General features: G+C 39.0%; 1 protein-coding gene across 11 annotated transcripts in view; it reads left to right on the forward strand.

Moving 5' to 3' along the window:
* The window catches only part of arhgap32b (Rho GTPase activating protein 32b), a 94,901-nt gene that overhangs the window by 40,620 nt on the left and 26,693 nt on the right, over positions 1-27,588 (forward strand). For 8 of the 11 annotated variants that reach the window (XM_047805306.1, XM_047805307.1, XM_047805309.1 and 5 more), the window contains 5 exons: positions 1,626-1,734; positions 4,205-4,296; positions 6,685-6,769; positions 21,155-21,241; positions 25,053-25,190. In XM_047805306.1, coding sequence (XP_047661262.1) covers positions 1,626-1,734; positions 4,205-4,296; positions 6,685-6,769; positions 21,155-21,241; positions 25,053-25,190 — 511 coding nt within the window. Of the gene's footprint in view, positions 1-1,625; positions 1,735-4,204; positions 4,301-6,684; positions 6,770-17,422; positions 17,608-21,154; positions 21,242-25,052; positions 25,191-27,588 lie in introns of those variants that run through there. The other 3 variants (XM_047805311.1, XM_047805313.1, XM_047805314.1) reach the window with 3 other exon arrangements.

The following is a 27,588-nucleotide window of genomic DNA, read 5'->3' on the forward strand; positions in this document are numbered from 1 at the left end:
TGGGTACAAATGAATAAGAATAGGCTGAACAATCTTACTTTTGGTTTTATCTCAATGTCAGAATTAGAAATGCGTTCAACAATATTTATCCTGTAAGTGATTTTCTCATAATTACATGTCATATTTTACAGCATCGGGTAAGTCTGTGCTTGGCTAGAGCTACTCTGTGATCAACCATGCTAGTTATTTTTGTTCTTTTCACTCATGCTGCTTGTAGTACCTACTGTTTTATGACACACTCACAGGTGGGCTGCTAACTTTAATCTCATCATGTTCATTATTTTACAAGCAGATGTTCCTTTTTAGTTGGTAAACATGGTTTATTGCTGTGACACACTGTATTTAGACATCTCTGGGCATGCAGAGTTTGCTTTCTCAATCAACATGAGGTTGGTTCAAAAGATTTGTCAGTAAGAGTCGTACCCTCAACTTCTATTCGAATAGCACACACCATTATATGGCTGGCAATGATTTGTAAATAATGTGGTACACTATATAGCCAAAAGTATGGGTACACCTGACAATCTTAGTCCTGTGTGTTTGTTGACCAATTATAGCCATTAATAGTAATTTGGATTATTTTTTGCTCCAATAACAATCTTTGAATCTAGGCTTTCCACTAGTTTTGGAGTTTGGTTGTGGGGATTTGCCACTTCAGCCTTGAGAGCATTGTTTAGAGGTGTTATGATCAGGGCCCTGTGCAGACTACTCAATTCTAGCATATCAAATTTGGCACACAATGTCTTTGAACTTGGAACTTACCTTGTGCACAGGGCCACTGTCATGCTCGAACAGTTTTGGGCCTCTTCGTTTCATTTAAGTGAAATCTTAATGCTACAGCACACAACGCCATTGTAGAAAATGGCATGCTTCCATCTGTATTTCACCTGTTTAGTGAAGGACCACACATGGGTACACACAAACTTGGCCATATACTGTATTTCCATATTATGATGGACATCTAAATTCAAGAGTTCCCTTATGAAAGAGGCATGCAGGCAAAATTTTACGGACATTACTGATTCAGAACTAATCTTTTCTGTATAAGTACAGTCTAGTTGGAAATAACACCACTGAGCAGCAACACCTGTAGTTATAACTAACACCATCATTATAGGCATTGTTACGCTGTCAGATCCTACATCATTGTGCAGAATTACTGCTGATCATGTGTCTGTGTTCTGCTGTTCTTTATGCAACAGGCTAAGTGTGGTGTAATAGCAAGTGCTGAAACCATGATGAAAACCGTGTTAACACTTGGGAGTTTGAGACTAAGAATGAGAGAATATTAGATTTAGGGATTGCCAGAATTCTCAGGAAATAACATCTTTCATGGCACACACAAATGCACTGGCCAGCATTAGAATGGAACAAGTTTTTGCATGGTGCACAGATCAGGTAGTGATTGACATCTTTGGCTTCCCACAGCATGCAAACATTCTGTTTCCTCCAGCCTGTTATTTAACCTTTGAAATGTATGTTTAGATAGTTTAGGTTTTCATTCCTTCCAAGTTTTAATTTAAGTTTGACTGATTATTAGTGATGCAAATCTTTACAACTATGTATCTGCGCTCATAAGTACTGCTCACACTTGTTTTCCTTCTCCTCTTTCTCTGCTTTCCCAGGGGATTGAGGCCTGGCCGCAACCTGGAAGCGGACGACATAGTGCCTGAGCTTGCCAGGAGTATTCATCCACGGGAAAGGCCTGACTGGGAGGAAACCATCAGCGCTATGGTGAGATGCAAATTCCTCACACACACACACACACACACACACACAATCTCTCATTCACTTTCTCTCTCACACACACACCATCTACCCACACAGCACACAAATTCACTCATCTTGAAGAGGATGCTGGTAAATTCTCAAGTGTAGTAATTACAGCATTGAATCCCTGCTCGCTGATAAAGTGTTTTACAATACTACCATCACACTCCCATTCCTGGAGGAGGTTTTTGTACTATTCTTATTTCCTTTACACCACTTACATGATATCACATTGGTTTTAGTTGGTTATATGACATTGTAAATGAGTTATTACATTACAGACATGTCATAGTTATAACACTCTTCTTGTTAGCCTCTCTTTCCAGAGTTTGAGTCTGTGCATGTTATTTTGTTCTCCATGTTCATGATTTGGATTTGTGTCCAATTTTACAACTCGACACACGCTTCCAGTGCGTTCTGTGCAGCTGGAATGGCGCGGTCTCCATGGCAACCTCGCCGATAGCGGATGTTGTTTTGAGCACAGACGGATTGGGAGGACTTTTCACAACGATCAGAGTATCACAAATATGATAGCACTGTTTGTGTCAGTGTGTTTATCCTATAATCGTAGTCATAAATCATATGTCAAGGCAGGAAAATGCTGGATAACAAAGTACTCCTCTTATTCTCACTGGTTATTTATATTTTAATGTGTAGTCGATGCACTACATTGATTGTACAGCACCTCATGTGTGCAGCATGCAACTGATGTATTAAGCGAGAATGGTGAACCCATCCTCTAGTGTGTAACTTATTTAATATTCAGCTTTCGTGTGTATTGCACAGGATAGGTCAATATGAATGACACTGAGCGTCATCGGTACGTTAAGTACATTTATAACACTGCACTAATAAACTCTATTCATTTAAATTATTCATATCTGTAGTTGTTAAAGAAGCCTCTTATTTAGGGATGCAGTGATGCTGGTAATAGGTATCTATCTGAAATGGTGCTCATTTATTCACACTCTTGCAAAGAGTGGAAAGAGTTCAAAACACACTTACTTGAGTAAAAGTACTACATACAAATTTATTTAAATTCACAGTCATACAAATTCACTTAAGTGAAAGTAAAAGTCTGATGCAAAACTATTAGATAGCTGTTCTTGTGGTTTTAGTAGTTCGCTAGGTTTGTTAGCTAGGTGGCTAGCTACATAGTTGGCTGCCTAGCAATGCCCCTTACACATTATCCTGAGAGTTAGCTGTGTGTATGTTGTAGGAACACATATATTCGATACATTTAATGCCACAGCCCATTGCTTCTGAACATCGAAGTGAGCTCTTAAGTTTAAAGAGCTTTTATACTGTAAAGCATTAAATGATGAGTAAGCTAGTATAGATCAGTCACACCTATACAGGTCTCCTTCAATTGGATATTGAGCTGGGAAGTGGCCTTTCTTCACAGGTTCTGATTTGCATAATGTGCAGATCGTTGTCACATTTGTCTTGTTTCCTTTGCTGCTGCTGCTGACTAAGCTTCTGGTATCTTCAGTGTATCCTCTTGTCAAGAAACTTCAGTTTCAGGTTTATTGGCTCTTGAAGTTATTTAAAACGTGCACATACTGCCTTTTGATTGGCTTACACTCTTCCTGTCCAGAGCCACAACTGCATGACTGAATAAATAATTAATATAAAATGTTTAGTAATTTATGCCACCATAACTATAACCAGTATAAAGTATCTATTGAAGATGAATGATTCAGTTGCCAACCTCTGTTCAGTAGAAACTCTTCTAAATGTGAGATTCTCATTCCAGCACATGTAGTGAAATCTGGCTCGTATATGTTGTTCATTTACACAGTAGATCTTTCATTTCCAATCTGCAGTTAATGGATTCCTCAATCATTTATATGTGATGCGTTTTTCTATATTAGACCGACACCGTCCTGTAATACATCACCATATTTACACCATCTCCACTTAAGATGCTTTTGATGAGCTGCTATCAGACTGTGCTGCAGCCACAAGGATGATTCATATTTTATAAGTGTTATTGACTCTCTGAGTTGTTTTACTCAACATTGCCAGATAACCGTGCCTGCCTTGCACTTGGCTAGATGTTGAAGTGACTGCATGCAGGTTTATAAGACCTACCAGCTGTTAATGAAATTAGGCTTCCTTCTCAGCAGGAGTTCCTCTTAGCTTCTCCTAAATGTTGACATTCATGTCACACTTGAGTGTCCTTCAGCCTGCTGTAAATACTCCTCAGCCCTCCTGTCCTAGTGTCCTCTGGTCCTGACTCACCTTATTTAGAGGCCTGTTTTGTCCTCCATGACTTACCATCTGTAGATAAAGAGCTCTGCAGGTGCTGCCTATTTATGCATAAACGTTATCATCCTTTTTGCCACATTTGTTAAGGAAAAATATCACAGTGTCAGTACCGCATCATGTTTAAGGGTTGTATCCCATGCTCACCGCTTTATCATCCCTTTAGGCACGGAGTGCAGAAATCCCAGAACTGAGCAGTGAGCCGCTGATCCGCTCCTGCAGCAGCACTGCCAGCATGAAGGTCAAGAATGTCAAAAAGTAAGTTCATTTTTACTTTTTACTCACAATATATATCCCTATGGTTTGAAGGCTTATTCCTTAGATTGTGTGCTTAGAGATGGAAACATTTTGTGCCAATTCATAGGCTTTTTATGTTCCACATATTTTCATTATTTATTGGCCTCTGAAACAGCAGTCTGGAGACTTTTAGTCTAGTTTATTGTCCTGTGATTGTTGCCATAGTTTTTGCTGCTCTTGTTTCATAAACTAAAGCCTCTTAACACACTCTTCTCTCACACTCACCCACACACACACACACACACACACACAGACACACACACACCATTATTTATATAGTCATATAAAACCCTGATCTTTACATATCCCATGTACTGGAACACCTCACCTTATGTCATTAGCTTATTCCAAGACTCAGGATTTAAGCTAAGAAAAATGACTAAAGTGGAATAAACCCCCCCCCCCCCCCCCCCCAAAAAAAAAAAGAAAAAAGAAAATAAAAATAAAATAAATAAAAACCCTTATGAGCAACCCCATAATATCACTAAAACTGTCAAACACAAGTTTTTACTGTATTGTTAATAAATTAATGCATTTTAATTGAAGCTAATATAAAGAAAAAAACTAAATTAAAATAGCATGCACTTGATGGGTGCCGTGACGTCGATGGGCTTGATGGGCTAAAATCTATTCCTTCTCGTGAACGATTGGTCAATATCATTACTGACAGCGACAAGGATGTGCTATGGCAACAACCTTTTCACCCTTTTCATGACGTTTTTTCATAGCCACCTTATTTTCCAACAATATAACACTTCGTAGCATGGTGCACTAGAAGTAGGAACTTTGTCTAATGCAAATATTAAAGTTACAAATTTAACACAAAGGTGATGCTGTGAATAACCTCCACAAACACAAGTTTAAATAAACTGCCATGACCCAGTGCTGCCAGGTGGAAAAATGCTGTTGAAATATGGGTCAATACAACATCATGAAATTAAAACATAAACATTTTTTACGTTTTTTAACTGATTTTATGCATTATAGTATTTTAGATATTTATTTTCATGTGATTTTTACTTACATTTTTTTTTTAAATATATTTTTTACTGACTGGCGTAAAGTTAAAGCATAAACTTACGGAAAAAAAAACACCTAATTTTTTCCTCCTATTATTAACAGAATTTGCATAAAATCTTAAGATAGTCTTTTTTGAAACAGTGTAAGTGGAGGTTTGTCATCAATGTGAAGTTAAGCATGCATGCACCCTGACTTATCTACATTATTTTCTGTCCATTGTCACCCAAATGAGGATGAGGTTCCCCTAAAGGTATCTTCCTCATATCTTCTTAGGGAGTTTTTCTTGCCACCTTTGCCTCAGGCTTGCTCATTAGGGATAGATGTTAAAGATAGTCATTTAAATTAGTAATTAAAATTAAATAGTAATTTAATCTTAAACTTTATATGTATTGATATCTTTTTATTCTTATTTTTATTTCTTCTTTTTTTCTATACTTCTGTAGAGACGATGTGAATTGTTAAAAGCGTCATACAAATCAATCAAATCGAATGAAACTAACTGTACACAGAGGAACAGTGCAGTAAATAAAGCCAGGTCAGAGACTAAAATAAAAGTTGGTGGTCATCTGTAAGCTTCAGCAGATATACCAGGATTCCAGAGCTTGCCTTATTCCAGCATTACTTGCCCCAGATATTTAAAAACCATATTATCTGCATAATTGATATGAATATGCAACATTTATATACACAAAACTCCAGCTCATAATTCTCCCGTCATACCTGGAAGAAGTCAATGTGTTAGTCTTTGATACTAGTGAGCTGCTGCATTAATGCTCATTTAATTACTGATTTTGTTTTAACTGGAGCGGATACGAAAGTGTCATGTTTGTGTTAAGCATTTGGAGAATACCCATTTGAAATACACAAATAAATGAGAAAATTACATCAAGGCTAATGGCAAATTATCACATATAACTGCTGTAGTAGAAAAGCATGGACTAAATTAGCTGTCCATGAAGAGCTGGGCTAATGTGTGTCTCTGTGCGTCTCAATATACTGTATGTCTGGGATTTTAAGCCATCGTACTATAAAATGTCTGAATCGATACCCTGGTAAGAATTGTGTGCAGTTTGTCTTCACACTTTTCATCCAGTTTTCCTTTAGTTCTTAATGTTGTAGTTAATCACAGCAGTGCCAGTATTCAGTATAGCTGCACTTTTGCTGTGGTACGATGGATAACATGATGATTCATTCCACCCCTGCCTGTCCAGCATTTCACTTTAAACCTCGTATTCCATTCAAGCAGTACTTTTCACACCGTCTGCTTTGTGAAAGAGTCTGCATTCACCTAAATCTTTTTCTGCATTGTTTTTTTCCCCTTCCTTTTAGACTGCCATTCACCAAGGGCCACTTCCCAAAGTTAGCCGAATGTGCACATTTCCACTATGAAAACGTGGACTTTGGGAGCATACAGGTAAGATGTTCAGTTTGTCATTACAGAAGCACATTGATTGAGTTTAGTGTGCTTTCATGTTGCGTATGCATTAAAGGGTTAGGTTTTAATGCGTGGGTGAATGGAGCGTTGGTGGGTTTCTTAAAGAGACAGCTGGTTGCCAATGAAGTGGAAAGCAGCGACAGATATAATTAACATGCCTCACAAACAATCAGTATAGCTCCGTTCCAGCTGTTCCTGCTTCCTCTCTGTGCATTTGTCGAGATGTGGTCTCTCTGAATATTTCTAGTGTTTCGTGGTAACGAAAGCAAATGAGTAAATGTTTTTTATGACTGTTGCATTTTAATGTGCCTTGATTAATCTGATAAATGTGCTTTATTTGCTTTATTCATTTTCTTCATTCAGCAGTGTTTACTGTTCCCTTTTTAGTCAGGCTGAGAATAGTCTTGTAAATGTCTTTACAAGCTCTCAGTCCTTCAGGATTCACTCGAATAGCACTCTTCACTTTCAGCGTTTTACAATTCCTATTCCCAAATCCTGCTCATTTTACATTTCTCTTATTATAGCCTGTAGCATTGGTGTATAGAAAAGGACTAAAAGGATTTGGTAGTTTGTGAAAGGGGTCTTGTTGCATGGAGACATAAGTATAGTAAGAAGGAGGACCCTGTGGTCTGTGGGCTCTTGTGTTACGGATTAAAGCTGATAATGAAGTACACACCGTAACAGATAATAGATGGGGAAGCTCCGGGTGGGAACGAAGCGGGGGCTTTCTGCTCAGAATACTAATCCTGAACAAAGAAACTCCGAACAAATAGTATGGATGCCTAAACACCAACGTTTTAGTTTCTACCTGCTTATGTTGTACACATGTGACTTCAATGAAAAATGTTAGAAAGAACAAATATTTTTTAATGACTTGTAACATAAATTTCATTTGTAGTTCATGCATCATGTATCAGTAAGAGAACATCAATCAGAGGTGTTTAACTGCAGTTTAATGTCTAACTATTAGTGATTAGAGTGTGGCTGTAAATTAAACATCTCAGAGTGGTTATATTTAGATTCTCACAGTTAATTCATCTTTAAAAATTGTATTTTTTATAAAGCCACAACAATGGATCTGCTACTGAAGCCATGAAACCATTTTTTTTCTTTACATGTTGATATATTATGCTACAGTATTCTTTAAATGGTTGGTTCACATCCAGACCACAGTCCTCAATCCTCTCTTTAGAACCATATTTTAGGGTAAACACTGATGTACTGTTTGTGTGCTTTGCCGTTGCTGCCGGGGATTTATTTTGTTTCATTATAAACTACAATTTGTAATTGCATCCTAAGTATTGTAAATGCTGCAGGATTGCATATGACAATTTTCCTCTTAAAACACATTTGCAGATTTATTAATTGCCTTGCGATTCATAAAATGATGCACATTTGCATATGCATAGAATCAGTTTGTTACTTGTGAACTCCACTGTGTGTCTCCTGAGCATGTTTGGTTTCTGATAGTCAGGATCTTTTTTATCACATTGTGGTTAAACCTTAATGAAATTGGACAAGGGTCTTTGCTGCTCCATTAAAAAGGCCGGCGTGGCTGCAGGGATGTGTTCCAGCCGGCGTGAGCCTCTTCTGAATCCACATGTTTTTAATCAGTTGATCTTGGTCTTTAGATGACCATTAGGTGTGGCTCCTATTCGTCTAGAATGCAAATCTGCAAATAAACCTGGAGACCTGATATGCAGGGGGTCTGAAGTTCACCTGTAGTCGTGTCTTTGGACTCGTCGGCTCATAACAAAAGAGGAGGAGAGTCTGAAGCAAGCAGAGGCGTATTTTATACATTGTTGTTTACGCTGCTCCCTGTTTTGGGGTCACCCTGGAGATTATTTTCTACATTATTTTTCTCTAAAAGAAACTTTAGACAAGTTTCCTGACATGACTAGAGTCCATAAATCTACTAAGTCTGGGATTTTTCACATTTTTTACCCAGCAAAGAAGGCATGGTGGTATTGGGGCTTAGAGAAGTTACTGTTTAAGACACAAACGTGCAGAGCAGTAAATGTGTGATTCTATTTACATGCACAGATGTCTCCTGATGATGATAAAACTGGATTCAAATACACAAGGCGTGAGTGTGCTCCTCCAGTAGAGGGCAGTAACTGATTGCTCTTGCCAGTGGGCAACAACAGCAGCAGGGTATCACATTGACAGAACATGACGTAAATCCTTCCCTTTGCTGCTTAATAGTCATCTAAAATCTTGGTTTACAAAAAAACACACTCCAGATTCGAGAACAAATGCTTTGCTGTGCATCATGCACTTTTAGCATGGGTAACTGTTTGCTGCTATGCATTTCTGTTCACACACTGCATGTCATTCCTCTCACAATGGTTTATGAATGGCTTGTAATTACAGGCTTTAGCCAAACGTTATTGTGTTATTTTGGGCTAAGAATCAGCCAGTGGCGTTCACACTGTGCACAACACACTTAGCTTAGTGAACTGTATGAATAAAGTGAATATGTTATCATTGAAGTCTCTTAGATCCTAGATTTAAATGCCTATTTGGGTATTAGCACTCAAATCTGTCTTCATCTTCCACTAAATGCTACATCAGTGGACATTTTCATAACTACTTTGACCTGTTCAGGCAGTGTATGCTGAAATACTTTTAATGAACTCTAAAACAAGATTCTACCCCAAATCCCAGCTGAAAAGCTCTGAGCGGAAAGCTTTTCTCGTGACCATGCATTCTCGGATTAGGATTGAATTTCCGCTCCTTCGAAAAAAGTGCACTCTGCGCTGTGTGCGCACTCTGGAGCTTGCTTAGCATTTCACATATCAATGGACACTGGACGTGGGGAGGTTTATTGTCCCTGGCTTTGCCATTGCGCACAATGAAAGACTTGTGCTGCAGATCTTCCTGGAGCCGTCACTGGGAGCGTGCGGCGTGGTACCTGGCACTGCACAGGAACCACAATGAGTCAAAGACTAAAGCGCTACTCAGATTTAGTTACAGCCAAGCCTGAAATTGCAAATTGCAGAAAATAGACAGGCTGTAGCAGGGTGTGTGTTTACCCCCCTTGGATTGTGTGTTCTAAGGCCTCATTGACTGTTAAACCAAAGGAAATAGTTTCCATGGATTCCCCTGCTGGCCTGCTGAGTGAGTGAGCGAAAGGATCCAGTTGCTGTGAGGGTTTTACAGTGACTCTGACTGTGCTGTTACTGGGCCACGTGCTGTTCCTGACCCCATTTCACTCCCATCTCAAATGGCACTCCAGCTCTGGCACATGGACGCACACCTCAATAACACATAGTTTACTCCACAGCCTCACCTCCATGTGGATGCTCCTACATCTATACTTTTAACATTACAGTGTATACAATATAGACACCACAGTGTGATACAAGACCAATTAGGCTGCTCAGACAAAATGAATCAGTATATCTCTTTGTCATGTCTGGTGCATTATAAAAACATCTTTGTAGTGCTACAGTCTCTACAGTCTTAATTTTTTGCTCTATTAATGTTGCTGTAGTTTAATATAACAGTATATGCACTCAGTCAGAATATGCTTTGTGCATTTTTACTCTTTTATATTTTGCTAGTTCTCGCCAGAGATTTGTTTCGTCTGTTCCTAAGCTTGAATCCTTTTTTGTTTTATTTCACTTTAATATTTTTGCAGTTGGTCAAATTTAAGTTTACTGTTATAATAACCTCCACTCTTTTAGGAAGGCTTTCCACTAGATTTTGGAGAACGACTGTAGGGTCAGCGTCCATTCAGCCAAAAGAGCAATAGTGAGATCTGGATACTAATAGTGTGAGGAGGCAGGGGTCCACATACTTTTGACCATAGAGTATAGTGGTCACACTGTGTTAGATTGCAGTTTCTTTTTTAAAAAATATTGGAATATTTATAAATACTTCTACCCTGCAGTGTATTTACTGAGACCAGGGTGCTATTTTCAAAATTTGCTAGGTTGCTAAGTTGTTCGTCTTGGCAGTGGAGGGCTTTCTTACTCCTTTTATATACTGGTTTTAGTGTCCATGCCAGCTTGCTTGTGTGTGTGTGTGTGTGTGTGTGTGTGTGTGTGTGTGTGTGTGTGTGTGTGTGTGTGTGTGTGTGTGTGTGTGTGTGTGTGTGTGTGTGTGTGTGTGTAACAGCCCAAAAAAACTTGCCTCAGTCTTCTCAGATCTGTAGTTGTCACTGTATCCATCTCCCTTTCCCTTTCTAAATCGGTCTCTCCACATCTTTTATATGTGTTAAGAGAGTCAACCACTTTCACCTCTCATCCGTAGTAGACGGCATGTGGGCCCTTTAAGATATTAGACAGCCTGAAGAGAAGAGGCAGAGAGAAGCCTCCTCCACCCCAGGGGTCAGTATGTCTACTGTCAACCCCACACACATCAGTTTGATGTTAGAGTTGTAGTGCTGCCTCAAGTGGGGCCACTTAGCAGCATCATGCCAGTGTGCCACTCCACTGAAGAAGGCCAGTCAACCTGGGGAAAAAGATACTGGATGAAAATTCATCCCATTCGCCCAGCCTCTGTCCGTCCTCACTGCAGGACAGGGAAGCCCGGTGTCTCCTCTCAGCTTGGAATGGTCAGCTGTTTATTTTCAGGCCAGTATTAATGTGTTGATCTGCACCATCTGCTAGTCTTGGGCAGGCTGTTGGAAACGGATACGGCTTCTGCACTGTTAATGGCGCTGCCCAGATTTATGAGGCAGAGGAAATATTTGGTTGAGTTCTGCCTTTAGTTGACTGATTGCCTTTATTATTCTGTCTCACGAAGATCCAAAATAAAGCTAACCTGTGCTGCTTTTTTACTCTGGTGATTGCTTATGCTGTCATTTGGCTTTTCAGCTGCTGGATATATTGCATTCTTCCTTGCTCAGATTTGAACAATTTCACAGGACCTATCCACCAGTACAATTATCATCTGATTTCTGCTGTGTAAACCGTAGACCATGATGGTTTATATCGGATTAGAACAGTACATTTGTATGCAAGTGCCCAAGCACTGTCCCAGATGCAATAAAACCGCTCAGAATGAAGAAAAACAAAACTGTTTGCAGTTTGTTGTCTTTTTAAATCCCTTGATGATATAACAGAATAACATTGAACATTCTTTTTTTTTAGTTGTTAAACTGGGGATATATCAGTATCAAAATACAGGACATCACAAACTTATTGTATCTTAGTGTTATGGGAACAATTACTTTTACGTTTACAATTACAATTACGTTTTTATAACACAGAACAGTTTTGATGGCTCTCATAATTGGCGTTATATAATTTGAAATTAAAACTTACCTTATGATATAGTTTGCCATGGCCAGGTGGATTCGTAGCACTCTATTATCGTTATAACAAGAGTGGACCAATTATCCGTTCATAAACTGGCTCTGTTGGGCTTGCTCTTGTTTTGGTTCTCTCAAATTAATTAAGCTAATGTGTTTTAACTAATGTATATTAACCACAAAGCATGATGAGTAATACAGAGTAATGATTGTGTGAGCATACAGGAGGGGAGGCTTCTGTATGACCTACTATAATGAAGTCTTTGTGGAAGCATATTGCCTTTATGCCCTTGAACAAAATGCAGCAAGTCTTTGGCTAAGAATTGTCTACACTTGCATCAGCCATGAAAGATTTTATTCAAGTTTGGCTATGTGTTTAGTTTTGCTTAACATGATTTTAGCAGCGTTCTGATAGTGTCATGCTGCACTGCTCTGTATTTGCTCAGTTTCCCCACTGTTCTTACATTTACGTTACTGATTTGTACACATTCTGTCAGGCGTACAATCTAAAAATAATAATAATAATAATAATAATAACTCCAAGTAGGAGTGCAACAATCTAGTGGGTGCAAGTGTTGAGGATGCAGAAGATAGGGATGGGTGGAGAGAGATGATTCGCTGCGGCGACCCCTGAAGGGAAAAGCCGAAAGAAGAAGAAGGGGTGCAACAATACTATTATAATTCTAGGCATGTTTTTTTATTGGATTTATGATGCTGTAACTGTATTCAATTTGATTCTAAGGATATTTTGAACAAAATTTGAAGGAAGAAAAAAGGTTTCTTTCTGTATAAAATTAACTGCATGAAAAAATTTTAAGGAATAAAATGTACTATGGCTTAAAAATAAATTCATATTCTCCCAAATATAGTTAAAGTGAAACATAATGTACAGCACAAGAGGTACATTACCTGGAAAGGGCTCTGGAAATAGAGCTCCAAAGATGACTAAAATGCCCAAATTCATCTACCTCATTCTTGGGCACAGGGAGAGTGTGCAGGGCTGGTGATGTTTACCAGCTACTGAGAAGTTCTTCTGTAGTATAAATGAAGTATAACGTGTGTTGGTATCTTTAATGCATCTGGGTATTGTGAATTCCTGTTTCAGAATGAAACACATTTATGAGCTGCTTTCCATCAAACCTTTTAATAGCCAGCACACATTTTACTGTGCAGTGATTGTGTTCAGTGCTAACTGAATTCTGGTTTAGGTTTTATCCTGCTCTGTATAATCGAGTTCGATATTAGTGCGCTTGGACTGAGTTTTCTTCTGGAGTCCTTTGGGAGTGCTGTTGTAGCGTCAGCATCCTTAGAGCCCAGACCCTGTAAGAACTGCTTGATCGTGAGCTGCCAGCTTTCACTCAGTCTGAGCATCTCAGAAATGCTGCAGTGGCCACGCTTGCCTGCGCATGTGTACACTGAGCACGTGCACTCTGTGTACACGCCGTAATGACACGGTGTCTCAGCTGGTGTAGTGGAGTACTTTTCTGATGGAGAACACAAATGGCTGGGGGAGGGGTTTCAAGCTGCAGAGCTTTTCTACTGTGTGTTTCTGTGTACATCAGCGTTCTGTAAAGCTGCACGCTGGGCACAGTCAGTGTTAGAGCTAAGTAAATATTTGAATTCTAAGCAGTCTGTGCAAAGTATGGAATATTAGGGAATATATCTTGTTCTAATTATGTCTGTGATTTTAACCTCCATTTTCCAGTTAATATCAATTTCTTTTCAGAGCTTTTAAACCCCCACCAGTAGATGGGTGAGTAATCACTGCTCGTATCCATCACCACCCCCATTCAGTGTGAGAGATTCACCCAGCCTATGGCTATTCCAAAGCGTTTCCATTTCAATTACCCTAGAATACAGTACTTGACTGCATTTAAATATTATGACTTCTAATGTTCCAACAGGCAAACTTTCATCCCATTTTCTTGCACGTGAGAGAGCTTGAGAGTATTACGTGAAATTACATGTGTAAAATACAGTGTCATAATATTGCCTTGCATGCATTTAGTCTGACCTATTTTCTGCAAGTAGATTTTTTTAAATTAAATAACTAGTATTAATCTGTTCATTTTCATTCAAATTAGCAGTATAGAAATTATATATTAGACATATTAGAAGGAGTACATTAATATTAACCTGTGAGTTGTCTTGATGTGATGAATTAAACTATGACCAGTCAAATTCAAGAAATCATCTATATATTTCACATTTAGCACTGTTCTGTAATGAAAAACTGGAGCCTATAGATAATACATTATGAAGTTGTAATAACTCGTCTGTCTCTAAGTGCTAAGCTAATAACTCTAGTTACTTTAGAATCGGGTCATTTGTTAAAGATCAGCTTTGTGATGGAAAGTGGAAGCAAAGTTTTTTTTTTACCTCAACGCTGGTGTATGGCTTCTGTTTTACTGTAGAATAAATAATGCCACACAACACAAAACTGATGCCTAATTTCAAGGTTTTTCCTGTCAAAAACATTTCCATTACTTTTTCTCACAACATTTGGCAAAACTGTTTTCATGGTTTGTTGCTATACAGAAAATGTCGAAGTCTTTTGTAACATTTGCTGTTAAAAACAACATCCTACTGTGATACGACATGCATTTGTATCTGTATGTGTTTCTTCCCCAAACTTTCCCAACAAATAGTTGGGAGCACACAATTGTGCACAAAGTCTTTGTGTGCGGTAAAATAAAGATTTCATTTCACTTCATCTAAGCAGCCCAAGCATGTTACAGCATGACTGTGCCTATGTGCACAAGGTGAGCTTCCTGAAGATATGGTTTCCAGAGTTGGATTGGAAGAGCTTGAGGTTTCCTCATCTTCTGGCCGAGTGAGCACAAATCCCCACAACCACGCTTCAAAATCTATTGGAAAGCCTTCCTAGAAAAGTAGAAGATATTAGAACTGCAGAAGGACTAAATGTGCTATGATTTTTGGATGTGATAGTCAGGAGGCCTACAGAATGTGGGTTATTTATGGGAATGTATTGGTTAATAATAAGTAATAGAAACAAGTATTGTCTGTATACAGAATATTTCGCTGATGCATGTAGTCTTTGTCTGCAAATGTTTCAAATTGCTAAAACCCTTTTTTTTTTTCCCACGAAAAATCACTTGAATGGTTTTCTAGCTGCTAATGGATATAAGTGTACTCTATACCTGTAACACATGCCTTTTTAGACCCTTTTTTGCGCTCCTCTTTGCTTGTGCACAGCCTCTTCTACTTTCCACCACATTTAACCTCCACTCTCTGCTTGGCTGCATTAGTACATCCATCTTTGCCATGCATATATTGTGTAACTCTAAATGTGTCGCATTGAAAGCACCTGACACTAGCTTGGCCCCCTTATTTCAACAGAGTGTGAAAATATATAATGTGGAATAAAGGGTCCTGTTTATTTTGAAGTTTGAAACTGGGCTACACTGCTAATAATAAAGCGATGCTGCATGTGTGCTAGCTGCTGAGCAGGATCTGTAGAGCAGGGCGTCAGGTTTTTTATTAAGCCGGTGAAAACCTTCAGACAGATGAGACGTGGCCTACTTTATTACTAGCATTATTACTTCCTCTCACATAGGACCAAAAGAAACAGGACATTTGTGCAGCACCATTAATCTTATTTGCTTTGATGATATTTAGGAATTGCAAGGTGCTCTTTCAGGGTTAGACACCACTTCTTGAAAAGTCATCAGACTAAAAGCAACAGCCACATCCTGTGAGTGACTTTTTTTTGGAAGGGTTTTAATATATTTACATGCTGGTGAATTTTAGTACAAATGTTTTCTGCACCTGGTTAATGAAATAAATATAACATGGCTATACAACATAAGGGGCTTCATCTCTTATGTAGATTCAGTACTCAGATATGTAACCTTTCTTTGACTTTTTTTTAGGACAGAGAATGTACCATCCCTCCCACACTGGGCTCCTGGCGAGGGAGGGCTACGGCATCGATGTGGCATACTTTACATGGGTTTAAATGTAACCTCCTGTAATGTAACCTGTATTTTATAATTATAGCCTGTATTTTATGTTTGTCCAATGTGTTATTTGAGGCAGAGACTCAACCCTACAACATGCACCACACTCAATTTTTCTATGAGGGGAAAAGTGATCTGGATATTTTAGTGAGTTAATTCTGATATTTCAGCAATAATCATTACATAGTGTAATTTCTGTGTTCTTCAGGGACTACAATAAAAGCTCTGTATTCGATCATTCTTTTCCTTGCAAACTGTGTGTCATATGAACTTGACTGTGGAAAGGTCAGGTCAATTTCGAGATCATCTTTGCCTTTTGTTGTTGTTTTTTTTAACTCCCTTTGGCTTGCATTACTGAAATCACAGTATATTTCTGATTCCACAACATGGACACGACCATTTATTTTATTCCCCACAGTTTCTTAGGAGAGATTTCTCACTTGTGCGCCAGTTTCTTGGCTCCTTCTCTTCTTCTGTGTGGCTGCTCTGTGTCTTGAGGCTCCTCCAGGAAAGTCTATATAATTGTCCTCAGATGTGATGGCATGCCATTGCAGCTGTGGCGAATTTTATTCATCCATAGCCTGTGTGTTTTAACACTCCTATCACAGCCATTGCCTCAAGTTCACCTCTCATCTAAAACCATATGCGCTCTGGAGAAGATCGACTGTCCTGCTTTGGAATTGCATGATTAGCTTGGAGATGTCCACACAGCCAGCTGGATCGATCTCATACAGCCAGGTTTAAAAAAGCAAAACAAATGGAAAACAGCATGGATTTGTTAATGAGTAATCTGGAGGATTTCTGCACTTGATGATATTGTTTTCACTTTTTTTGCCTGCCCAAGCTCCTATTGTCTCATGCCTTATCCAAGCATTTGTCTCTGTCACTGTGTTCCTGACGTCTGACTCGCACTAATCCCAGAGGGGGAAAATAGCACATAAGGGCACGTGCTGGAGATGCAGTCTGGGCCGTTGCAAGGGCATCCCCCTCCTTCCAGCGTTGCCTTTTGGTGTACTAGTTCACTGCTTTGTCCCACGGACTGTACCAATGAGAGTGTGTAGGGGAGGAGGGTGCACAGAGTCGAAGGCAGGAGGGATTTACAGCATGTGCTGCTGAAAGGATATTCCAGATTGGTACACAGAGCAGAACTGCTCTTATTCATCATTCTCTGTTCATCGTACCTCTGGCATGTGGTTTCCTCCCATGCTGAAGAAACAGGACTTGGAGTGACACTGTGGTGCATCAGGAGGCTGATTAGAAAAACAAAACAGCGGAGCTTACAAACCACAGCAATCTTGCAGAATCCATTAAAAGCAGCCCGGTCATCATTCTGCTGCATGCATTTGTATGAATGCGTCAGTGGGAGGAGCGAAGTCTTACTATCGTGTCAGGACAGAGCACTAGAGAGGCAGCACCACCGTTATCTAGTGAGCGGAACGGCAAGTGTGTGTCTCCCACAAACCACGCTCCCGCTGAGTGATGGAGATGGAAGGCGGGCTGAGGGGGAGGAAGCATTAAGGAGGAACAAAAGACTGGCTTAACCATCTTAACCGGTGCAGACAGGACGCTGCTACTATGTGAGTCCCTCCTCTGTCTGTTTTTGCTTTCCCTTATTTATTCACTCCTCTTACTGCTCCTGATTTGTTCACCTTTCACTTATAGTCTGTTCTGCACCTCCTACCTAAAGGATACAGATGTTTGGCTCACATTTCTCACCAAGGGAGCTAATCAATGAGCTTTGCGTCTGCTGTTAACTTTAAGATCTATACTCCAGCTGTTTTCTGCAAGGGGCTCTGTGCATGCTTTCACCTCATTTATATCTGTTCATTTGAAGTTTTCCTGTCTGTCCTGCAAAGTCCATAACCATAGAATAGTCCATCTGATGATATCATGTGAGAAGGTTGGACAATTGATCAAATTATTACCCAGGCATATTAATGTGCTAACATTGTTGCCCAGAATATTAAAGTAACTATTAAAATGCTTCTTACTTTCGGCCGGAATGCATTCACAGTGGAATAAAGGCGTTTAATGATTTTCCAAAGCTATACAAAAGTACAATATTTTTGGTCTTATTTACTAGCATTACCTATAAAAAAAAAAATCTTGTGGTCATAAGGAAAGTATTTTTATTTCGACTCAGCACCTAAGAGCCAGGATAGGTTCATGGTCCTGGCACTCTCAGAGGGACGTTTTTCCGTGCTCTGTCTGTAGTGAGTGTGTTAGTGCTCTGTGGTTTAGCAGCGGCTGTATCAAGCTGTTCTGGAGAAATAGGTCATTCTCTCTCATTGCCTAGAGTTTTTGGAAGAGTCTCTCTTTCTCATAAGCAGTGTGATGATTACTGCAGCTCAGCTGGACAAAAGTGCAGCTTTACTAATGAGCCGGGTGAAAACCACAACCTCACATTCTCTGCCACGCCGTCTGTGATCTCTTCTTTAACTGTTCAGCCTCATTTTCCCATGAATATGCCAGTAGCCCACCCTTCCATTGTGCACACCAGAGTAACAAACTATTTTACCTGAAAAGAAAGAAAACATGCATGGATGGAGAAGAAAAAATAAGAAAAATGTGAAAGAAGGAAAGAAAAAAGATATAAAGAAGCAAACAAACAAACCATGCATCCTGCAAAATGTGGAAAATGTGAGAGAACAAATGAAAGATCATGCAAGAAAAAGACAGAAAGAAGTGAAAAAATCTAGCTGATTTTGTAGTATGGGGAGCTGATTTTGTAGTAAAAGAAGCTGATTTTGTAGTATGAGGAGCTGATTGTCTTTGTTATGCTCTGTAAATGCCTGTAGGTTTTAATAGATTTATGTAGATTCAATTCAAATAAACAATCCCACTCAAGCTTCTCCATGCTTAAATAAATAAGTATTACTCAAGGATGGTTTATCTCAGAATTTACAGCCTGCTGTATTTATGTTTCTCTGAGCAGTCAGGTTTCATTGACTCTGTGTTTCAGAACTCACACTGTGTACTTTTCTGACCTTAAAACAACACCTTAATAAAGATTTGGTATTCTTTGTCCCAAGTTATAATTCAGGTTACAGGAATTAAAGCAGGATGGTATGTAATGGGAGTTTATATCTTGTTTCTGAAGGTGTTAAAACTCCTTTACTCATGACTTGTAATGTAACTGGGTCAGTCCAGCTGCTGTACACTGTGTAGGCCAACAAAAGTAAATGTGTTCATGGTAGTGACATAAGAACCAGAAGAAAATCAAACAAGACATTCAGTTAGTTGATGCCCCCTTCCCCACCCCAGACCACCCCCCAACACACACACACACACACACACACACACACACACACACACACACAATTACACTATGTAAATGGGAAATGGGATCCAATCATAACAGGCGATGGAACTGCATATAAATAGTGAGTGTGAGCACAAGCGTGAGATTGGATCATTCATTACCCGAGTATTAATATTCATGCACAGATCACATTGTTAAGCAAGGTTCAAATGAGCTCATCGTTTGTGAGTGTAGAGATTCAATTTGAGCTTGAGCTTTAGACACTTGCCAAAGCTTCTGTCAATGTGTTAACTGAAATAAATAATTGCAAATGTGTCTTGTGGAATATATATATATAAAAAAAGGCTGCTGCTAAATGCCTCACCAAGCCAGATGACACAAAGCCAGATACCAGAGATCGCTATTTGTTTATTGATGTTGAGGCTGATTTAGAAAGGCATCATTGTTTGTAGAGTAGCAGAACATAATGGAGTGTGTGTGTGTGTGTGTGTGTGTGTGTGTGTGTGTGTGTGTGTGTGTGTGTGTGTGTGTGTTTTGTGTGCGAGTTTCACATAAATGCATGCTTTTTTCTGAGGTGCTTCCCAATCTTTTATTGTCAACACAGCCATCTGAGGCTCAGTAGTAATGATGTGTCAATCATAGAATTATTCACAGCAGGCAGAGATGTCTCTCACTCACAAAACAATAAGAACCTAAAAACTCCAGTAACCATGTATATAATTTGTTCCAATGCATAAAAGTGTTTCTTAAAATAATAAACGTTTTTGAAATTGTGTAAATCATATGGAAGGCAATGGCTTTCTCAACCCAGCTGGAACATTTGGGAAATTTTTAGAGCAATGTGTTTTGGCTTGATGAACAATGATTAGTTCTCCAGTATAGTTTCAGGGATGTGTAGAATTGGTCCCAAGCGGAATTGAAACAGTTTGGGTTGTTTTTGGTGGCACTGCACCTTACTAACACATGTTCATGTCGTTTAATTTGTCATGCTTGTGTTTGTTTATATTTTGAGAAGATGGTCAAATGTTTTAGATCCTTACTGAACTCCTCACTCTCTAAGCCCTGGCATTTCTTTTACATGCAGGAGACAGAGGGATTTTTTTCACCCGCTATAAAGCTTTGCTAAGCCATAATTCTGAAATTTTGTACAGGAATTTGAGAGAGTTACGCAGTACAGAGAGCAATTTGTCACCTGTAAAGCCCAATGTTTATTCTGGCATTCACTTGTATAGGCACTCAATACCATCATCAGTTGACACAAGCTTACTGTGCACATTGAGAACTGGACTATCAAGCTTAATGTGATTTCTGTAACTGACCATTAATTAGATGCGTTTCTGCTTTCGAATCTCATCACATCAGCAAGTGACAGGAAGAAAGGGATGTGGTATGTAGGAATCGGCGGGTGCTAGTTTACTCCCAATTACGTACTGTCTTTACAATGTCTTTAATTAGGGAATGTAGCTTTCTATTTGTTTTATTTGTGAATTAGGTTCATACACTAAGGCACGTACCTACACATGGTGGCATTTCTTTATGAAAAAAACACTCAGGTGATTTGATTTGTGTGCACTTAAAGGTGTCATCTCAGTAGAATAGCAGCAATCTCCCTCTCTGCCAGTTTAACACACTGCTGCACTAATCCCATTTATCTTCATCTATTATTCATAGTATGTAGGAAAAATGCTCAGCTGGTGACAAATCCAGTGCCTCCTCAGCTATAGCACCTAAATAAACTGCTGTGAATGGAGCCTTAGTGAAGGCCCAGATGATGTAAAACTGCTAATGTTAATGTGCCTTCAATTTAACAGTATACACCTGACTTTCTTATTTACATCCGTGTTTCCTTGTGTGTTTTTCAGCTGAGCCTCGCCGAAGAGCAGAGCGAAGTCAGCCGGAATGGCCTGGAGTCAAAAGAGCTGGTGTACCTGGTTCACATCTACTGTCAGGTGCAGCACGTTTTGCACTTTTTAAGATCAGACTGCCTTGTTCATGATACAATAAACACCGTTTGCATATGCAAACATCTGGAAGACCAGCTCCTTTAAAATTAGTGCTACTTGAGCTACATGTATAGTGCTAGGAATTAGTCTAAATCCTGTATCTGTGGATGGAGTGGTGCGCTGTGGCCCAACTCGTAGCAGAGTTACTGCTATCATGGAAGGGTGGCTTATATTTTCTCTCCTTATTTGGAGCAGCAATACTCAATCTTGTGCATGAGGAAGCAGGATAGAACTTTCCTCTAAGTAACACAATACACACTGTTACCGTCACTGTTACTCAATACCTTAGAGGGAAATAACCCAGAAACAAATAATATCCCCTGCAGCTTCAGTGACAAAGCCTCTAATTTCTCATATTTTATACAGAAAGCACACAAAGCATCTTTGCATAATTTAAGCTCTTGGAAAAAAAAAAGTGACAAAACCCCCATCAGAGCCCAAGAGAAATACAAGACTCAAAGAGATACTCGAGAGTAGAAGTGATATTAACACAGAAACTTGGCTTAACCAGTGTAAAGGGTTCTCTGTAACTCTAGAAGCAATGGTGCAATTCTGTTAGAAGAAAACTGTCAGGGAAAACAGAATGATAAATGAGTCTGAGATCATGGAAACAAGAGATTGCCAAACAAATGATCCAGTAAAGGTTTGAAATTCATGCCTGAATTGGCAATCAAGTGAATGTGTAGCTAATTACAAATCATAAGCAGGAGTTTCAAAACGAGGTGATGATTTTCTTTGCAGTCTTTTGACAGCCAGGTGCATCAAAGCACACGCTGCTGCTTCTCAAATGGTCAATCAGTCAGGAATACAAGCTCGGTTATTTGGGTTACTGTGGCTCCTGAGTGGGACAGCAGAAAGCATTTGCCTTATCAGGAGACCATGAGTTCCACACCAATTCATGGTTGGGAGTGCAAGGGATAATTTTCTGTGCTCTCTCTTTCTTGTGGTGTGACACAAAACAATCACTGGCATCTGTTTGCCCATTAATGTTGAAGAAGGCAGTTAATGCTCTCTTCCAAATGTGTTGAGCTCTATTATGATGTGGCATAAGCAGAAGAAGGATGTACATGCTACCCCTAAACCTCTAGTGACTGTAAGAGAGTTAGACTTTTGCTTGGCAGTTAGTATCTCTGCAACCGTTTGCACATAGCACAAGTTATTGCGTTTTATGGTTTTGTTCCACCTCCCAAAAACCTGAATCACACAGAGTGTGAAAACAGATCGTGAAGATGGATGAATGTTGGATGAATGAACGAACGAACGAACGAACGAATGAACAAATGAGGTATTTGTGAAACAGAAGAGCTGATGGTTTTATTCTTGAATCGAACAGGTTTACAAACATTTTTAATGCAAGACAGACCACTATAGAATCTTTTCCATTCTGTCGATAAATGTGGTCAATTTTTTCAGAAAACAACGTCATTTGATTTGGCAGATGACAAACCACAGTTCTTTTCTCACAGTCAGTTGGCAATCACTGCTTCAGATAAAGCTCTAATTACTAATACTGGCCTTGTTTTTAATCCTGTGGCTATATCCTGCTCTAAAAAGCTCATTATGTCATAGTGTTAATGCTTTGTTTTCTGACAGACAAACAGACAAATTAAAGTGCATAGTGTCCGTCAGACTATAGTATATAAGATGTGTACATCTTTGTACTAGTGTACAAAAATTCCAGATGCTTTGTATCGTGTAGGTTGGCTGTTTGAGGAGACATTCTGTGTCTCGTGTCCTCTTCTGAAGGAATCTCCTCATTCTCTCATCATGTACCTCTGATAACAGAAATGTGCTTATGTGTGTTATGATTCTGTTAACATAGTAAATATCTCAAAGTAAAAAAGGTTTTTTAGCTACATCACAGTAAAGCAGTGAATGAGCGAAGGCTGCTAGAAACCTGCTCATGCACTTGCCTGAATTTCATCTCTCATACTGATTATATGGAAAAATGAGAGGAGTACTCAATCCACAAGCCTGCTCCTTCTGCAATAACCAGGACAAAAAATAACAATGGTGTCAAATTATCCCAGGGAAAGTGCAGACACACATGCATACTGTAGGTTGCTTTAGTTCCACACTCGCTTAAAGAAGGAGTCCCAAACAATGGTAGTTCCAGTCAAAACCAAATGGGAGCAGAAGAATAAAACACCACCGGCTGCACTCCCTTGTTTATTTTCCCAATGTCTTCACCAGTTCCTCAGCCATGGCTGCAGTTCAGAGGGATTTTTCAAAGCCATATCAAAGGCACCGAGGTTTTGTCTTGGATTAGAGCTCTGTGAGTTGGACAATGAAGGGAGAAAAATGAACAGAATATCAGAGAAATTTTGAAAAAAATAGACTGATATTTTGGTGATTCAGCATGTTTTTGATTTCATCTATAATTTCCACTTGTTTCTGTGAAGCTAATATTAGCATGTTGTGGTGTGTTTTGAAATAAGTAGCCGTGAAGGTTGTGAGCTAAACAACTCAGAGAGAGGGTTGTTAAAGCTGCTTTCTTGGCAGCGCCTGCTCTGTGGGTGTGCTGGCGTACTGGATAGACAGCTTTATGGTACACTCAGAGTCCGGCTCCAGAAACCTGCCACTATGATGGATGTCTCACAAAGGACACATCACATCATGTGTGGAATGGGGAAGAAGAGAAGTTACATCCCACCATAACACAACAAGCAGGATGACCATTTCACATCCCGCTGTTCATCTAGACACCCAGTACTAATGTTAGTCAAAGTTAATAGTTTATAGGTTATGTCATTTTCAGCTTCTATGTCAGTACTGAATATGCATCTCATCTGCATATACATTATTTATATGCTACATTGGCTTTATAATGGATGTTTTTAAGGATGCTCAGAACAGACAATGCTATAATCTTTGATTTCTCCCGTAATAGCATACAGTTAATAGAGGTCTGGAGGTGGAGGAGGTCAGCAAAGCTTTTGCGAAAGATTTAGAGGAAGTCTGATAACAGTAACTGAAGCAGAACCTATGATGATTTAAAACTCCACTATTCATCTCAATTTTTGCTGTTCAGAATGAGTTAGAGTACCATTTATGGTGCGTATTGATGTCTAAGGCATTTTGAAAATGGTCTGCTATTTTTTTCTTTCCTGTTTTCTGGATTTTCAAATGATTTTCATGCCTATTAGGGTTATAAAGGAAGGTTATTCAAATGCATTAACAATAATTATCAATATCCTAACAGATTGAAAAGGTTTCAGGTTTGCCTCCCTACATACATTGTCTTACAGGCTTGACAAAAGTATTAAGTTCAGGACTGTCTGAAAACTTGGAACAAAAATGAAAACATGGAACACTGATCCAAATTAATAATCAAAGAATGAACATGAGTTGTAGTGTTTTTTTTTTGTTTTTTTTTGTCATCTTTGTAAGACGTTCTTTTTTTGCATCTTTAGTAAACACCATATTCTGGTCAGGGTCATAGATGATTCTTAGAAAAGTCCAGTAAGTGGAGCTGGGTCTGATCCAGGTCTTTCTATATGCCTAAGCTTAACCACTTACACACACACAACACATTAAACACACAGCCAAAACACACTCTGCTCCCTGGACATTCGGCTTGACTCCAAGTAAGAGTTTCTTGATCCAGGCCCAGCTCCATCATTCTGTATTTTTTTCCTGATCATGTCTCCAATCTGTGTGTTGCTATTGCAGTGGGGGAAACCTAGGATGGCAGACAGTTGTTATGGTTGTTCTAGTTTGTGTACTACTTGAGTGATCTTCTCTTATCACTTCACAGGGACGAAGCTGGATGGTGAGGCGCAGCTATGAAGACTTTCGTGTCCTGGACAAACACCTACATCTGTGTATCTATGATCGGCGCTTTTCCCAGCTCCCAGAGCTGCCTCGATATGACAGCTTGAGGGAGAGAGCAGAGGTAAGGCACTTGACACAACTACCTACTCTCTGTACTGCTTTGACAACTGTTCTTGGCTTCTAAAGTGTCATGGTCAGTTATTTGAAATACTCTGAGTCACCTTCAGTGCTCTGTCCATGTTTTTAATAGCATCTGGTAGTTATGGCTGTAGAAACACTCAGATGTTCTACTACAGTGTTTGTATTGGATTTTTCCCCCTCATATTTTATATTTGTTTACTTAAGCTATGGCACAACTTAATGGAACTGCTGTAATGACTGAGTGGTAGTGGTGTTAATACAGTTCAATTACTGGTCAGCAGTAATGGAAGGCTTTTTGTTTCTTTATTGATAAGCGGACACACTCCTGTATGGTGCTTTGTTCCATCATTACATAAGCTCCTCATCATAGCTGATATTTTAGTCTGTTATATCAAGGCTAAATCTTCCTAAAACAGGTAAATCTTCCTAAAACATGAATCGAATGGGTTTAATCTAAACTACAATAACATAAAACAAGTAGTCCTTTAAATAATTTCAGTTAGAATCTAATGTGCTCTGTTGGTGGAAAAGTCAGGTTTAAAATCTCTATGACTGCAATCAATAGACAACATATGATAGTACACATTTATAACATAATGATGATGTTTTCACAATAACATATTTATTTAATTCTTAAAGTTGTACAAGATGTTTGAGAGCCCCTAATTTATTTAGAAATGTATTGTATATTATTAAGTGCATTACATTAGATCATGCATGCTGGTGTGAGTGGATGATTCAGTAGCTTGTGCACCTAAGACCCTTAGTTTGAAGCATCCGATATGCATATACTGTATATAAAATGATAGTCCCACAACAAATATTAATAAGGAATGTTGGATGAATTTTGTAGTCAGCGGTTTCAGCTTGAGCTATTTGGTGGAAGGGATGGTGGCATCAGGCGCTCTTTTAATTTAGATGGTACAAAATAACTAAAAACACAAAGCAAAGGACACTGCTACACCACAGAAACAGGTTAAAAGCAAAAAGTTGACCAGGCTTTCATACTAGCAGCCAATAAACCAGCAAGCAACCTTTCATTTTCTGTGTAAGTGTGCAGTACAGAGCTGGGATTCCTCTGAGAGCAGAAAGCAACAAGCAGCACTTGAATCAGGAGCTATGCAGATTATATAAGACTCACCAAAGCAACAAACCAAAAAGATCTTTCAACCTCAACTAAAGAGTTGTTTCCCATCTCAGTTGACAGTCACATTGGATACGATGTAACCCTAACCCTAAAATCCTAACCCTAACCCCCACTTATGAATTTGAAAAAATAGGATTTTATATATTATAAATATGAATTTTGAAAAAAAAAATGAAACACTCTGTCGAACTAAAAATAACTTTTAACTGAAAGGCTCTTCTTCTGGCCTTTATTTGGACTTGGTGTTATTGGATGGTGCCAGATTTCTGGGCCAGTGTGACATTTGGGTGGAAATTAGAAAGAGGTCCTTCTAGCATATATCCCATCAGTGCTGTATTCGTCATGTTACTGCATTCTCCCAGTTGTGTCCTTGCTTGTTCACATTCAGGTAGCAAATTCTCCTATGGCACAACAGCTAGCAACCAAAGAACATGAGGTCTAGCACAGTATATGCTTGCAGATACATTAAGCCAGACACTGCATGTTGTAATTGCTGGCTTTGCAGTGTCAGGAAAGATGAACCCACTTGGAGAAAGACTGCCCTTACCAACCACTTTCTGCCAGATTTCCCAGTCTGTGGACATCTTGGAATTCATCTGTTTGTTTTTGGCCTTTCACCATTTACCAGGAAACACCATGAAGCACATCAAATACAGTTACTTTGTGTTGGTCCTGTATGGGGTAGTGGTGGCTCAATGGTCAAAGAGTCTGGGTTAATAACTTCTTCTTCTTCTTCTTCTTCTTCTTCTTCTTCTTCTTCTTCTTCTTCTTCTTCTTCTTCTTCTTCTTCTTCTTCTTCTTCTGGTGAAACTTGATTCAAAGATAAGTGTTAACAGTCAACTTTTGCTTCTTAAAACAAAATTTTGCTATTTTAATGAGAAATCCAATGTAGGAGCAGTGGAGAAAGCAAACACTGGTTCCCGAGTACATTGCAGTTATACTACACTATATATCTGCTTGGCTAGTTAATGATCAATGAGATGATTAGCATGAATATTGAAGAGTATCTTTTATACAGATGTAGGTTTATGAGAGATTTGTTGCAATGAAGCTTGTTTCTGGAGTCCTGCAGACCTTCAAGTCTAATTGTAAAGGAAAGCTTTTGTCATATACAGTGCTGTGGAAGTTAATACATGAGCTATTTATTAGTCAGAAAGTATTGTGTGCTGTATTAATGATAAAAGGCTCCACCTCACTACCCTTTGCCATATGACTCAATGTCCAAGCAATA

Source organism: Tachysurus fulvidraco, chromosome 21, assembly GCF_022655615.1.
Source record: "Tachysurus fulvidraco isolate hzauxx_2018 chromosome 21, HZAU_PFXX_2.0, whole genome shotgun sequence".
NCBI lineage: Eukaryota > Metazoa > Chordata > Actinopteri > Siluriformes > Bagridae > Tachysurus > Tachysurus fulvidraco.